Source organism: Saccostrea cucullata, unplaced genomic scaffold (assembly GCF_032062105.1).
Source record: "Saccostrea cucullata isolate Sc308-1 unplaced genomic scaffold, CSIRO_AGI_Scuc_v1 ctg870, whole genome shotgun sequence".
NCBI classification, from domain to species: domain Eukaryota; kingdom Metazoa; phylum Mollusca; class Bivalvia; order Ostreida; family Ostreidae; genus Saccostrea; species Saccostrea cuccullata.
This window is the reverse complement of record NW_026930195.1, coordinates 40,721-57,277: the sequence shown is the minus strand read 5'-3', so window position 1 is coordinate 57,277 and position 16,557 is coordinate 40,721. Positions and strand designations below refer to the sequence as shown.

The 16,557-nt window shown below is 33.2% G+C and overlaps 2 protein-coding genes across 2 annotated transcripts; one reads left to right on the top strand and one right to left on the bottom strand.

The window, feature by feature from the left end:
- Nucleotides 1-5,341: 5,341 nt before the first annotated feature.
- LOC134283222 (uncharacterized) lies at nucleotides 5,342-8,679 on the top strand. Its single transcript, XM_062765669.1, has 3 exons — nucleotides 5,342-5,747; nucleotides 7,378-7,600; nucleotides 8,385-8,679. The coding sequence occupies exons 1-3, from the start codon at nucleotides 5,342-5,344 to the stop codon at nucleotides 8,566-8,568; spliced, it is 813 nt and encodes a 270-aa protein (XP_062621653.1). The 3' UTR covers nucleotides 8,569-8,679.
- A 206-nt stretch (nucleotides 8,680-8,885) lies between these two features.
- On the bottom strand, nucleotides 8,886-12,830 carry LOC134283221 (putative nuclease HARBI1). Its single transcript, XM_062765668.1, has 4 exons — nucleotides 12,621-12,830; nucleotides 11,421-11,751; nucleotides 10,698-11,021; nucleotides 8,886-9,232 (listed from the first exon to the last, which is right to left on the bottom strand). The coding sequence occupies exons 1-4, from the start codon at nucleotides 12,828-12,830 to the stop codon at nucleotides 9,081-9,083; spliced, it is 1,017 nt and encodes a 338-aa protein (XP_062621652.1). The 3' UTR covers nucleotides 8,886-9,080.
- Between the last annotated feature and the right edge of the window lie 3,727 nt (nucleotides 12,831-16,557).

The window sequence follows — 16,557 nt, the reverse complement described above, 5'->3', positions numbered from 1 at the left end:
TATAGAAAGAGCATTGCAGGTAAACCCCCCCCCCCCCCCCCGGCCGCTTATCCTCGGTATCGGGATATTTTCTTACAGATTTCGAATAAAGTCATCTGACTTTTGCGTTATGCCTGATATCCTATCGACCATGGATTTCTTAAAAATACAGGTAGTAATGTTTATTTTATCATTCGCGTTGTTGTCGCTGTACGTTAATTCTCGTGCACGAGGAATGTTTACAATACCGTTCATTCTGACTTTGTGTTCAGAATATGAATTTCACTACATTAGTGAACATTAGTTGCTGGTCATACTAATATGTTTCCGCTATAAATTAAATGATTGATAAAGTTTAATTTTGTATCTATGTCACCTTTTAAATCTTGCATATTCCAAAAGTCAAGATTTTTATACTCGTACCGTAAACGTGACTGCGTTCAACAAATGACGCTGTAGATATAAATAACGCCATAAACGCAACATTTTAGCAGTTTAAAAGGAAACTTTGAAATTATTTAGCAAAAAATCTAGCGAGAAGACATATTGATTTTTTTTAATTATTAGTTTTGCTTTTACCTCATCTTCACATTTTGAAATTCCTGACTAATTCGTCTACGTATTTAAAAAGTTATTCAATCGTTTTAAAAGAAACTATTTTCACAAAATTGGCTTAAAACGTCATTTTTCCCTACATTTCAATAGTAAAGCGTAAAAAAGTACTAAAAACAATACCGCGTTTACAGTACTATAGCATTAAAACTACGTAGGCAAATTTAATGAAAATTGCAGATAATATACTGTGAATTCTGAGGAACATTATATCAAATTTTCAGGATATGTTTTCTCGTAAGAATTTTTATGCAGTAAACCTGCGACCTACCTTAACCAGTAAGAAATCATCAAACTACATAAAATTTACTACAGCGTGTTGTTTTGTCGTTAGTTAAATCCCACATAACAAGTTATAAACAAGTCACTGATCGCAATACCCTTGTCAATATGACGTCATTTCTTACAACGTGACGTAGTTTGTATGCAGTGAGAGACAGATCAAGTAATATTTTCTCAACAAAATATGCATTCTCTAATTAAATAAAATATTATTTACAGATATTATATGGGGCAATAACTTGAATTTAATGTCTTCTTCACTATTTTATTAATATATTTTCTGTACATTACGTATTTAATTGACACTGCCGTATATTTGTATGCAAGTACATCGGAGGGTAATGTGGGGGGTCTTAATAAATCGTTCTAGTGCAAGGGCATACACTCTATGGATCAAAGTAAGCTTTTATATTTCAACTATAGATCTATTCAGGTATCTGAAAAGTGCTGCGATCCTGATGAAATCTTAAAAACAATTTAATTATATCAATATTTCAAGCCGCTGACCAGCAAAAAATATAGCATTCGGTCATACAAGTATAATTTTAACAATGAAATTGCAGAATTTAGACAGGATCGCAGCACTTTTTAGAAACTATAATGCGTGTTGAAAATATGTACTAAACTTGGAAATTTATCTTGGTTATGCCCTTGCACTAGTGACATTTATATGTAACATCAATACTTCAAGTCAATGTGCTAAAATCGCGTGACTGCCGCATCACGTGACTAGTCTAAATATAAAATATAATCGTCCTCGATATGTAGTTATTAATCATAATTATAATTATCCGATATAAATAATATACTAAAAATAATCGCCATCCCGATTACGAATACATTTTTAAATACAAAACTTAATTGATATTTCCATTGCGCACCTTAACTGTGCTGCGTATTTCAGTCGATAAATTTTAAAGCAATAAAATCTGTTGAACAAAAGAAGATGCCTTCTATTATGTTAAAAATTCTTAAAACAATTTAAAATATGGGCATAAATAAGGAGGAATAACACTTTATATGTTGATAAGTTGATTCAAAATAAGACAATATACAAAGTTATTACACAACAAGTGTAGAGCCATTTACGCTTCCGTAGATATGTTTGTAAAACACTGATGTCACGGGATGCTAGTTAGTGGCGAGGTTTCAACTGTCTGAGATACAAGTCAATCTACAAAGGTATAACGTCAAAATGTTAAAAATATGGATCACTTTTTGGAGCCTAGAAATAACTTTACAGTGCCTTCATATACCAGGTAGATGGGACCATTTTTTATGGGAAAAATCACTTGAAAAATATCAGAATTTAATTCTAATAATAAAAAAGAAAACAAAAAGCTACCAAAATACAGGAGACAAATATCAAATATACTCAGAGCTGTCCATAAGACCCAATTTCCCTACCTTAGCACCTATTATGAAATTATTTCTTTTACTTGTGGTAAAAGTCCCTGATAGGGGGAAAATATAGGCATGTTTGGAATACTCAACACTTTTTACTTTTTAGATTACTTGGAATATAGATATATTTTTTAAAATATTACAGTGACTTTAAGTTTTGTTCCTGCATGAATTTCAAATTCCTGTAATCTATACATGCTATAACGACAATATGGTGACCAAATTAAGAAATATTTATATACTTTTACATGTATGTTATTTAATGACATATTTGTTGTTCTAGCCCATATAACCTCCTGAAAATTAATTACATGTATCATTTTACAGCATTGAATACTAGATTTTTGATTTTGATCAATCTATTTGTTTTTTTAGAAAGCAGCAATTACCGTTCAATCTTTCATTCGTCAATCTATCAACCAAAAGAGGTTCAGGAAAGTGAAAAAGTCAGCGCAGATTATCCAGACTCGCTTTAGAGCACGCCGTACGATGAAAGAAACCCGAAAGAAATACCTTGCTCTCAAAGCATCAGCCGTGACTATACAGGCCTGTTGTAGAGGCAAAAAAGCCAGAGGACTCTACCAAAAAATCAGAACGTCTACTGTACTGATTCAGGCTGTATTCAAAGGATTCTTGGTTAGAAAGCAGTTAAAGAAATGCCGTGCTCTCATCAAACAGGTAGATTGGGCAATTTATTCATAGGAAATTTTATTTAAAAAAAGGGGCAGCTAAACAAAGAGATAACAAATATCAAATATAGTCAGGGTTGTCAAAAAGACCAAAGGTCTTGAGAATTTACCCACCTATGTAATTCCCTGGCTATTAACAGCCCAATGCTATTTCAATTAGGTACAACGCTGTATACAAGTTGTTATACTAATAAAGTACAATTGTAATACATGTAACTGTAGATATTAAAGCTTTGAAAGGTGGTACCCTATGTAGTAACACCCTGTCCATTCATTGTGTCACAGTTACATTATGTTCCTCCTAAGTACATAAAGTGTTTTAAAAGGATTCTCGCAATAAATTCTATTTTTAGTAACCATAGCAATACCGTTCATCGTAATCAAAAACCGAGGCAATATTCTATGTATCTTAATGTAGTCTACTTGTGTGCCAAGTTATATTGAAATCAGACCAAAACTGTAGAAGGAGTAGCGTTTTAAAGGAATTTCACAGAAAATTCTTTTTTTAGTAATCATGGCAACACCGTTCATCGAAATCAAAAACCGATGCACTATTTTATGTATCTTAGTGCAGTCTACTTGTGTACCAAGTTATACTAAAATCAGACAAAAACTGTAGAAGGAGTAGCGTTTTAAAGGAATTTTACAGAAAATTCTATGTTTAGTAACCATAGCAACACCGTTAATGGAAATCAAAAAATCGATGCACTATTCTATGTATCTTAATGAAGTCTACTTGTGTGCCAAGTTATATTGAAATCGGACAAACACTGTAGAAGGAGTAGCGTTTTAAAGGAATTTCACAGAAAATTCTATTTTTAGTAACCATGGCAACACCGTTCATTGAAATCAAAAACCGATGCACTATTCTATGTATCATAGTGCATTCTACTTGTGTGCCAAGTTATATTGAAATCAGACCAAAACTGTAGAAGGAGTAGCGTTTTAAAGGAATTTCACAAAAAAAATCTATTTTTAGTAACCATGGCAACACCGTTCATCGAAATCAAAAACCGATGCACTAATCAATGTATCTTAGTGAAGTCTACTTGTCTACCAAGTTATACTGAAATCAAACAAAAACTATAGAAGGAGTAGCGTTTTTAAGGAATTTTACAGAAAATTATATTTTTAGTAACCATGGCAACACCGTTCATCGAAATCAAAAACCGATGCACTATTCTATGTATCTTAGTGTAGTCTACTTGTGTGCCAAGTTATATTGAAATCAGACCAAAACTGTAGAAGGAGTAGCATTTTTAAGGAATTTCACAGAAAATTCTATTTTTAGTAACCATGGCAACACCGATCATCGAAATCAAAAATCGTTGCACTATTTTACGTATCTTAATGTAGTCTACTTGTGTGCCAAGTTATATTGAAATCAGACAAACACTGTAGAAGGAGTAGCGTTTTAAAGGAATTTAACAGAAAATTTCATTTTTAGTAACCATGGCAACACCGTTCATCGAAATCAAAAACCGATGCACTATTTTATGTATCTTAGTGAAGTCTACTTGTGTGCCAAGTTATACTGAAATCAAACCTAAATTGTAAGAGGAGTAGCATTTTGAAAAAAATTGTTTACAGACAGACGGACGGACGCCGGACGCATAACTATCGCATAAGCTCTTCTGGTCTCTGACCAGTAGAGCTAAAAAATCAAGCTTTTAATTCTTTCTGCATACTTTGTAGTTTCTGAAAAGTGCTGCTGCTTTGAATAGAATTCGCGTTTTAGCCTAATAGTTAAATTTTTAAGTAAATAGGCCAATGTAAAAAAATGCAAGACTTTTACCAAATATTTTGTGTACTTATGAAATCACACCTTTGATTTAAAGAAAGCAGCAGCACTTTTCCACTTAAGGATTATATCCTTTATCTATATTCAAAAAATGATTAAGATCTATGCAGTGTATGCCCTTGCGAAAGTACGATTTTATGGTGCATCTCGATGTAAAATATACCTAACCTGGACCCGGTTGTATCAACGGTTCATTAAATTTAATGAATCATTAAGCCTAATGATTCATTAAATTCTTAATGATGCATTAGTTAATAAAGTCATTAAAATGTGTTGTACAAAACCTTCATTAGAGTGTTATTACTTAATGAATCATTAAATATTTAAGAATTCATTAAAGGTCTATTAACATTAAAAGATATCCCGTAATGCATTGCGTTACCACTTCCGTGGGCGTTTCCTTTGTTTACTAATAACCTATAATAAAACTAGTTTAAAAATCCGCGAAATTAGAACTCATTTTAATTATGACGCAAAAATTAAAAATTACGTCATCTAACCCATTCCGAGCGTCTAAAAGGATATATCATAAAGAAACGTCATTTCATCGAAAATCAAAAACTCCTGCTGCACAATGACTGATGGAATTCAATTTAAAAACAAAAGAAATCGGGGGAAAAATTTCGATTCAAGTGAAATTCAACTTTTAGCTGATCTAGTGGAGAGAAATGTTGACATCATTAATAGCAAACTCACAAACAGCGTTACCAACGAGAAAAAGAAAAAAGTTTGGGACAACATCACTGAGCAAATTAATGCCTTAGGGGTTTCCTGTCGCACAACTAAAGAAATTAAAACCAAATGGACGAATATGCACCAGACGGCAAAAAAGGAATTTAGCAACAACAAACTTTCACAGAGGCGAACGGGAGGAGGACCCTGCGCCAAACCTTTGTCGACGGTCAGCGAAAAAATTATCGACATCTATAAAGATTCTCCAACCTTTACTGGATTGTCTGGATTCGAGACTCAGGCTCCTGGTAGGTTTGAGTTCCTAACTTGTAAGAAACACAGTATATTAGATACTAATTAAAGGCATAGCGCAAGGGGGGGGGATTGTTAATTGAAAGGCTGTTTGCCCCCCCCCCCCCCCCCCCCCCCCCCGCCTCACGTTTTGTGATTTAAAGAAAAAAATGTAGTATGTAGTATTGTAGGTTAAAAAATAATGAATTGCGTATATTAAATGTTATATCGACCAATAAGGGCAATTATACTTGACTGATTTGTAAGGGTCTTATTTCTTTTCGGTGAGGGGGTGGGGTGATGTATTCTAGATAAACGTTCAATCGGAATTAAGTTGCAAAATGATCTATTACGTTACATGTACCCTAGAAGAAATATCGTGTAAATGCACCAAAATAACTATCAATATCATCTAAAGTATAAATTAAATGTAATAATATCAAAACATTTTCTATACCTGCGAAGAGGTCCTTTTAATTATCATCAAATTATGAATTGGGCAGTAGCTATATAAATTAATTGTTTTCTCAAGTCAATCACTCAATTGTGTGCAAATGGCAACGATTGACTTGATTCTATAATTGATAATACATCTTAACGTAACTTTATAAGAGAAATTTTGGTTTCACTCACTAAAGTAAAGTAGATAAAGCTGAAATCTGTGAAAAACTATTTCGACCAAACATTGTGAAAAGTCATTTCATACATAAACCAGTATTCTCCCTTTGTTTTGTTTTTATATCACTGCAGTAATTTGTAAACTACACAAGGAAAAGCTAAAATATATGCCTCGGTATGTTGAATCAGAATCATCTACCTTGTTTAGTTTCAGTTAAATATTCCAAACAGAAAGCCGCAAGAGTCTCTTCTTTCAAGCCCAACTATGATCGACACACAGGCAAAATAAAACAGTCCTAACTCCCTCAACATTCATTCACAAAATGACGTCATCGTACTAACAACGCCACCTTTCGTGTGATGGACAATTAAAAGTGTCCTTATGAATTCATCGTCTGAAACCCACGAACAATTAATATAAGCGTATATGCCAGATTGGTCGTGGGTTTCCGACGATGGTCCTTAGCTATTTTAGCACATTACTTACATGAAATATTTGAGTTGGTGGTCTACCTTAAAAGGTTTCGTCATGATTTTGTTTATCTAATGATGGAATTTTCTGTATGCCATATGTGTAAATTTTGTCAAATTTCAGGGGGCATATTCGTGTTTTTTTTCAGGGGATCAAAGTCCACAATCAGCCGTAACAAATGAAGGACTTGGATATTTTTTTGACAAGCAAACAAACACAACACACACAGTGACACACACAAAAAAGAAAACAGATTGCACAGAACTGAAAATCTTATTTTATTGGAGGGGTGGGATCGGCATGTTTTTTTTAACTGAAAAAAGATCACTTTTTTTTTACAGTATTAAGTGGGATTTGTTTTTCTCATTGTGGAAGGGGGGTGTCTAAGGCTACTTTTTGGTTTACTCTGAAAATCAACCCACCCACCCCCTTTCCACCCTCCTTATGCAGTCTATAGCCCTCCAAGGACTTTGTAGTATTTGAAATATGTTAAATTTATATTCTGGGTAATTAGCAGCAGAATTTCTTTTTTGTATTATAATTTTTTTTCTGAACAGACGAAGGCAACATAGAGATACCGGTATTGGGATCACCACAAACTGTGTCCATGCTTACGGAACTTCTCATTCCGACAGCAAGCAATCAACTCAACGAAGGAGAGTTAAACGAGTGTCCCGATCTACATGTAGCACAGAATCTGGTAACCGTGGCGGCGGAAGTGCATGTATCTGCGACAGATGAGCCAACTACGACTGCGACGACAAACATGGAGCCAAATATGTAAATAAATTAATTTTTAATATAGATGTGCACGAATATCTTTTCAATTCAATAAATAGACATGTATCGGTACATAATTATAAAAGCTTTATTTAAATTCTTTACAAGCTACCACAAATTATAAAATTGTAATTCAGTTTACAATGAATATTGTTATCCTACGAAAGCCCATTTAGGACCTATCGAAAAATATTTTTGAATCCGATATAACGAATTCTCGCGGTTTATAAAGCGTAACCGCCCCCAAGTTATGTTATATCGGATAACATAAGTTGAAATACGCTTCATTCCTTAATTTAACTCGTTTTAACAGATTCTAAAACTTGTTATAACGATTTGAATTAGTTTAAACGGATTCCATAATTTGTTATAACGAATTAAATTCGTTAAAACGAATTCGACAAATCGTTATATCGAATTCATATATATTTTTCTATAAGCTTTGATTATTGAATTTGATTAAACGAATTTAATTCGTTATAACAAACTTTGGAATTTGTTTGAAGGAATTTAATTTGTTATAACAAATTTTTGAATTCGTTTTAACGAATTAATTCGTTATAACAAATTTTAGAATTCGTTACAATGAATTCAACAAATTTGTTAAAACAGATTAAAATCGTTATAACAATTTGAAAAAAATTGTTAGAATGAATTAAATTTGTTATAACAAATTCGAAAATTCGTTTATCAAAATATTTTTGTAGTCCTAAATTGGCTTCCGTATTATCCCGAATGCACTACAGTAAAATTAAATTCACTCTTGACCTGTTACACATTTTAGCTCTAAAACAGCGAGAACTCCAACTGATCGTAGTCAACGTAGAAGAATAAGGCCCGAAGATGTTACAAGAATGCAGTACGAAGTTTTGGTAGAACAGAAGAAGAAGATACAGGAGCAAACTATTTATTATCAATTAATGAACAAAAAATTGCGGTTGGAATTAGATTTACCCAATGAAGATTAATGAATAAACGAATCATGCATCACTGAATTAGTTCTTTTAATCAAATATACGATAAATTACATTTATAAATGCGAATGAACTCTGAAAACTACACCATCTAATACGCACCTGTACATGTACTGTACAGTTGGTACGGGAGTCGGTAGGTGCCAGATAGAAAAAAAAATTATATATATCATACATGATCAAATAAATAGATACAACAGCCATCAAATTAATCACTTATAGTCTCCAGAAAGTTATCTGACTTCTTTTCCTAAGTTGAAAATGAAATATAAAGAAAAGGTATATATTTATAATATATTCAACATGTTTAAATCAGCACTTTTAAATACGAAAACTATTCACGGTGTCCAAAAAGATTATTGTATACATGTAGTCCAGAGGCTCCATATAGAAGGTTTACAAGCTATCTTCATCTTTTAAAATCATATTAATTAAAAGGCACATAACATTTACACATCAAAAGAACAGGAGTACCCCATATCAAGTCACTGAAGTTTAAGTCCTATCTAGAAATAATGTTGAGTTATGTAATTCCTGATGTTCTTTCCGTCCTCGGGTCCATTGTAAATCCCTTGTATATTTCCATCGACAGTGAAATCTTCATCCATCGGTGGCTCGTTGTACAATATAGCCAGGTTATGCAAAACTGCACAAGCACCTAAAAGTGAAATTTATTTGTGAACAATGAAATACGAGGGTTGTTCGAAAAGTTCGTGGACTAGAGCCATAAAATTGAAACCACTTAAGATACATCAATGATTTTTTAAACACTTATCGATAATTAGAATCATTTTTCTTCATATAAATAAACATAATTATATGTAATAGTTATATTGTTAACAAATTGTTGATGCTATTGAGAGCAACGGTATGTCAAGGCGGCGCAACCTCAAAGATTACGTGTTTTCTTTCTAAGTGTATAAGCTGAATTTTTATTTTACATGAACATTTGTCATCCAAAAATGCAGTTTATTCATCCATGTGGTATAATACAAATGTACCTTAAAATTTGCGATTTTAACCCCAATCTATAAGTTCTATGAAATTTTATCGTAAAATTTAGATGAAATTTTCAAACGATTAAGGGGTTGTAATTACCTCAGAAAGGGGTAGGGTTTCTTTGTCAAACAATCGATGTAGTTTTACTCGCCTTTTGTTGTTTTATGTTCCTTAAATAAATGTTAGCATAGACTTCATAGTATCAATTTTATTGAATCAGTCCACCAACTTTTCGAACAAATATCGTACATACTTGTACATTAAATGTAAAGATTTTAATGTTATGCTTTATAGCTTTATAGATTTGATTTTAATCAACTGTACCAACAACCATGCATAGAAAGCGGTATACTGTATAAATGATGTAATTTTATTCGTTTGTGAGATTTTCTCTCGGTTATAAATGCACATATAGTACACAGGCACCTGACATTACTTATTTTTCTTTCAATAAAAAATATATACTCATACATAATGATCAATCTAATTAAAATTAGATCTTCCATCCGCTCCCCGATTTTTTTATATGTCGCAGCGACTATCAGAATTTCGGAGCGTAACAAAGATCTGATTTTAATCAGATTGACATAATGATAAACAAAGGTTTATTATTAGGTAGGGAGTATATTTTTTATTAAAAGAAAAATAAGTAATGTCAGGTGCCTGTAATATAGTTTAACAAAAGCTAAATATAAAGGGTTTAACATTTCATGTGTGTATACTGTATGTATACTGTAACCTTTGACTATTGACCTTTGCCATGAAATTTGACCTGCTTTAAATTTAATAACATTTGTTGTTTGTTTTTTGTTTTTTTTTAATGTGAGATGACAGATTTTTCTTTTAACGTGTGACCTCTACCCTTTCAGAATGTCTCGTAATTTTTTAGATCAAGACCTTAAAGTTTGGTATCAAACAATGCATATTTGCAAAAACAGTTACAATATGCCATAAATCCTTGTTCCTTGATCTACCAGCAAGATCCTGAAAGCTAGGAACTACGTACAACTCTCTGAATTATATTACTTCTTTCTCATGTTTCTTTCTGTACAAAGTACATATAGGCTAGTTGATTATATAAAATGACAATTCTGCATTAATGTATTTTATATATATATATTTACCAATTATTGTGCACACTCTCTCTGGTTTCATTCTGATTTCGGAGTGAAGGACATGAAACCGTCGTTTCCACCAACCAAAAGTCCTCTCTATGGTCACACGTGTTTTAGAGTGCGCTGTATTAAAGCGCTCCTGGGCCTGAGAGGAGGGTCGGAGGTATGGTGTCATGAGATATGGCTTACAGGCATACCCGCTATCGCCCAAAATGATGCCATCGTTGATTGAACGGAAGTTCTGCTCAATATCTTGCTTTATCCCACTCATGTTAAATATGTGGCTATCATGTGTGCTACCTGGCCATCTTGCCACGATGTTGGTAAATTTACCTGTATCAAAAAAGGAATCCATCAAAAAAGCGCAATAATTACAGCTTGGGTGAGTCCATGAATTTTACTTTAAGGCAAAGGGGCATTGCTGAGCAGATTGTGCTAAAAATCATTTAATGTGATTCAAATATCTATTGATCTGACAAAAAGAAAACGTTTGCACACTTCTAAACAAGTACTCTCCTCAATTCATTTTAATCTGACCATGCAAGTTTCCTCGGGGAGGAAGGGGGGGGGGTATTCAACGGTTATTCATGGTTACTCGAGCTCTTATTCTAATTTCCGAAAAATTCTAAATCATTGAAATGATGTAAATGTAATTTCAAAGAAAATCTCTTTAAAGTATTTTAAAAGAATCTAAAAGAATATATCTTAAATCAAATCTCATTTTTTGCATACCAGTATCATCACATATTGCCTGAACATTGATTGAGTGGTAGCCCTTCCTATTTACAAATGCTGGTTCATTCTCTGACGGTCCTTGGATCCTCACGTGAGTTCCGTCGATACATCCAATAACACCTGGAAAGCCCGCTAATTTAAAAAATTCACTCTTGATTCTGGTTAGCTCCTCGTCTACTGGCCATTTAATAAATCTGGGTGCAAGAGATACCAGCGCCTGTGACACTTTCACAACGATTCGAGAGACGGTTGACTTGTCGACGCCGGTTGTGTCACCAAGAACTTGAAGAAAACTTCCACTGGCATAAAATCTCAAGGCGATCAAAATCTATTTTTTTTAAAGAAAAAAGGAATTTGTTTGTAGACTCATTCTATAAATCGCGTTTATGGTCTGCAAACTGCATGGATTCATGTTTACTTTTCTCCGATAATATCGAAAATATACTGTATGTGTAGTATAGATATTATGTTAGAAAAACTATTCTCACGCAACAGATAAAAAATTTATAGTGTTCAATATATCAGCCTACATTATGTCTTTATTTGCACCCCCCCCCCGAATAAATGAATTTAATTGAAATTATTTTTTTCTCAAGTGTTTCTAGTAAAATACAAAAAGTATCATGTATGTAGGGAGAGGGCTAAAATACGCTTTGCCTGCTGCCCAATCCCAATCACTTATGTGAATAAAATTTTGTATAAATTAAAGAAAAATGTATGTAGCATAATTTTTCATCAAAAACTAGGGGTGGTGATAACAGAAAATTACTTACAAGCAAAATTAAAAAAGGCAGTCTACGTAAATATATTTCGTGTTGATGCAATGATGGGTAGAAATTAAATTGTGGGAGGGGATTCTTGGCACCTATATGCCTTGATAAGTGAAGGGGAATAACTCGTATTTAGAATCAATCAAGAATTTTGTCGTCACGGTTCAGCTGTTTATAATCAAACAAAAAAAATTAAAACATTATTAGAAATCCACTTGAGGTATAGAAATATGTGTAATTATTATGAATTATTCCTGGTTCATTATTCTTGGGTTATCTATGGGTAAATAATGTCAGGTGACGCAATATGTGACGTAATCAACCAAACCGAAACAAGGAAATGGGGGTATATATGGTGGTGTTCTTGACTATTTTCATCTGGACAATACATTGTATGACAAAGTAAGTTTTTTAACCAGTTATGTACCTGTAATTCTGTTGATAGCGCCTTCGACCTTCTCGTTCTGTGGCCGATAATAGGATCAAGAAGCTCTACTATTTGTTTAATTGAGTCTTTTCCAAAGCGATATCGCCTACGGATGTCCTCGTCAGTCATGTTTTCTACAGAGAAACGTTCTCTAAACACTCTATCAGCCCTCCTTCTTCCCAACTGGCCAAACATTACGTTGGCCGCCATAGTTAATGAACGTTTAAAGAAGCCCTCTTGGGTTCATTAAAATTAGAGAAGTTAATGAGGCTTTAATGCACCGATTCGTTCATTAAAAAATTGATACAACGTAATTTAATAACACATTAAAAATGATCAGTTTAATGAAGCTTTAATCATTCATTAAATATTGATACAACCGGATCCTGTACATAAAAACACGACATAATTCATAAAATACATTCTCTGGAAAGTTAATGAATAATCGCACTAAACAAAGTGTCTACATTGGTATTAATCAACTATTTAAAACCTGTAAATAATATTCTGTTTTATTATAAAACGCATTTTTCATTGTTAAAAAATTCCTCAATCTGCCTCTCACAGTACATGAAATACGTCATGTTTACCAAAATGACGTCATATAAACAAGTTCATCGCAATCAGTGCTTTGTTTAAAACCAGCTACACGGGATTTACCTAGCAACGTTTTTTAATGCATAGACAAGTTCTATTGTTGTTTATTATGCTAATACAGATAAAAGTTGCAAATTATTTTATTTTCAGGTATTATGATATATACATAAAAGTCATATTTTTGTGTGACGTCACAGTAAACTTTTCCCGTATAAATTAGGCCCCGTCCCCTAATTCAAGCCTTAACAATGCTGCGCATATACCCTCACCCCACTGATGAATGATTTAACTTAGTTTTTAAGGCATTAATTTATGGTATGTCACAAAAACACACTTTGGCCTTTTCGGATTATTTAGAGAAATTGGTAAGTCCCTGTGTCTAGATTAAAAGTATATTTTCCAAAATAGAAATGTGTAAAAAAGCTATTCATTATGCTGCAGATAAGACTAGGGTCTCACAACCTACCCAAACCACTGATGAGTCAAAACATCAACTGCACAGAAGTTTCGCATCAATGGTGATTATATAGTTTATACCATACATTTATGAAAACACAAACTTAAGAGTAATAGTTATTTATACAACTTTTTTTATTTCGTTACAACTCATATATACATGAATCGCTCAATTAAGTTGCGTATTTCTTATTAAAAATTTCAGATGCAGTCTCGTCTACAAAAGGTCCTGGTGGACTGAATAAGGTATTATCAACCTTAGATGGTAATTTTAAAATTATTTTTCATAGGAGTCGAAAACAACTTATAGCTTGCTGGTCAGGGGGAATAAATTTCTTAAAATTAGGAGTAAAAGTTGTTATTTTAATGACTATAAATTGTGTAAATGAAAATCTAAAAGAATGAAAAAATAATCCTGGAGGGAATGATTTGATTTATATTTTGTCATGTACTTATATATAATTATTACTAACGACGATCGCAGTCTGTCTTGTTAAATATACAATACAACACCAGATAAAACACAGATTATCGAATTTTTTCTATAGGTTTCATTAATTTGTATATTAATTACGAGGGAAGATAAATTTGTCTCTGGTGTGCATCTTTTGTCCATGCACAGTGGGTTTTAATTAAAGAGATGCTGTGGTTTCTTTGTATGTAAAACAGTATTTTCCATTCACAAAAAGCTTTAACCATGCTATAATCAAAGATAAAATATTATTTTAGTTCGAGTGAAGACGATCCTTAAACCAGTTGGAAAAAGACGCTACAATAAAACATTATCATGCTATCACTGTTTGAAAGTTTTGCGTCAAAGAATAAAAAAAAACATGGAAAAGAAAAACATGTAGCAGAGACATTGTAAAAAATATCAAAACAAGAATAGAAGAAACACCTGGACAAGTTTAAAAATGTAGGAAATCTCAAGTATAATTTAAAGGTTTTAAATTCCTTAATAGTATGTCAAAGGTCAAGCAAAGGAAGTCATTTGACAAAAACTATCTGCCATGTGTATACTCCTTCGGCTTTTTCTTTAAAAAAAGAATCATGGCGACATGCAAGAAGTTGCCTTTGGAATGATGCCAGTCATCAAGAGGGAATCATTGCTAGGTTGCTTCTTGGTGGAAGCTTGGAACCCATGCCATCTAATGACGACATTCCAGCAGAAATCAAAGACACGATACTAACCAAAATGAGGCAAGACGAGATCTATGATGCTGTTGTCAGTGACAAATTGATCCTCGTGTCTGGGAAAATCCTCATAAATCAGTTGGGGCCAAGAAGGACTCGCAATATATCACAGAGAATGAGGCAGTTGGCAAGACTGAAATTACAGTTAAATCAGATTGCAAAGAATTGGAAAATTACATCTCCCCCAGTCTTTTGACTTGATTATGGATACTGTTAAGACAGTCTTTTGACTTGATTATGGATGCTGTTAAGGCAGTCTTTTGACTTGATTATGGATACTGTTAAGACTGTCTTTTGACTTGATTATGGATGCTGCTAAGGCAGTCTTTTGACTTGATTATGGATGCTGTTAAGGCAGTCTTTTGACTTGATTATGGATGCTGTTAAGACAGTCTTTTGACTTGATTATGGATGCTGTTAAGGCAGTCTTTTGTCTTGATTATGGATGCTGTTAAGGCAGTCTTTTGACTTGATTATGGATGCTGTTAAGGCAGTCTTTTGTCTTAAGGCAGTCTTTTGACTTGATTATGGATGCTGTTAAGGCAGTCTTTTGACTTGATTATGGATGCTGTTAAGCAATTTCCTGGTTTAGCCAGAATTGAACAGCAGATTTCCATCTTCAAAATCCCTTCGTTTGCAATAACCATCGGCTACAATCTTGTTAAAGCTGCGGAAATTCTACGAGGAGTAGCTTTGAGGAAAAACGACACATTGGTTAAGAAAAGTGCAGATGACTTTCTTCAACTGCATTCAGCTGAATGGACAACCTCAATATCCTCAATTGCTCTGCCATCATTAAGGACCAACAAATTTAATAAGCCTTCTGTCCTGCCAACTACCTGCGACTAAGTAAATCTCAAACTTCATCTAGAAACATAAATTGAAAAGGGGTAGAGATGAGTCCAGAACGCAGTACTGTTAAGGCTACCCGGAGCTTAAAATGCATTTAAAACGTTACACTGCATTGCCAAGTTGATTTTTAGTTTTATTTTTAAGTTATGTACTTTAGTGCGCCAAATTCATATAAAGGATCCCCTATGCTATATATAAACATATTTGTTACGATGTCACATGACCTTGTTGATCACGTGACGATCATTTCTTCTTTTTTGAAATGTTTCAAATAATTCGCTTCGGCGCAGGTTGTTAACACAATTTTTATAAATTTTTGTCACATAAATAAACTCGTTGCATCCTTGTGAAACCGAAATGTGCTTGGGAAATGTTATACTATTTCTTTGGAACAATTTATTTCAGATTCACTTCATCTTACCGACAAATCTGAAGGTATTTTCCGCCCAATATCGTCAACTGTTTTAAAACAAAGCCATCATTCATTTTTCCCAAGCAAGATTCAGTTAGAGGGGAACTCTTCTTACATAATTCCACAAAAGATATTAAATAAATCCTCATTTACAACCTGCGCCAGGCTCTTTTACACACATATTTTGAATTCTGCCTCTGTCCACGGGTATAAAAAAGGGTAAATGTCAAACGTATATTTTCGTACGAAGTTTGAACACGCTGACTCTTAAACAAGCTAGGTTATCTATATTAATCGGATATATTACACTTAGAAAAAATGATAAAATCACGTTCATTTTAAACTAGAATTACGCAACTTTACATGCAGATTGAAATAAGTTGTAAAGTTTATGACATTCTCCCCATCATTACAGCTCAAGTATGC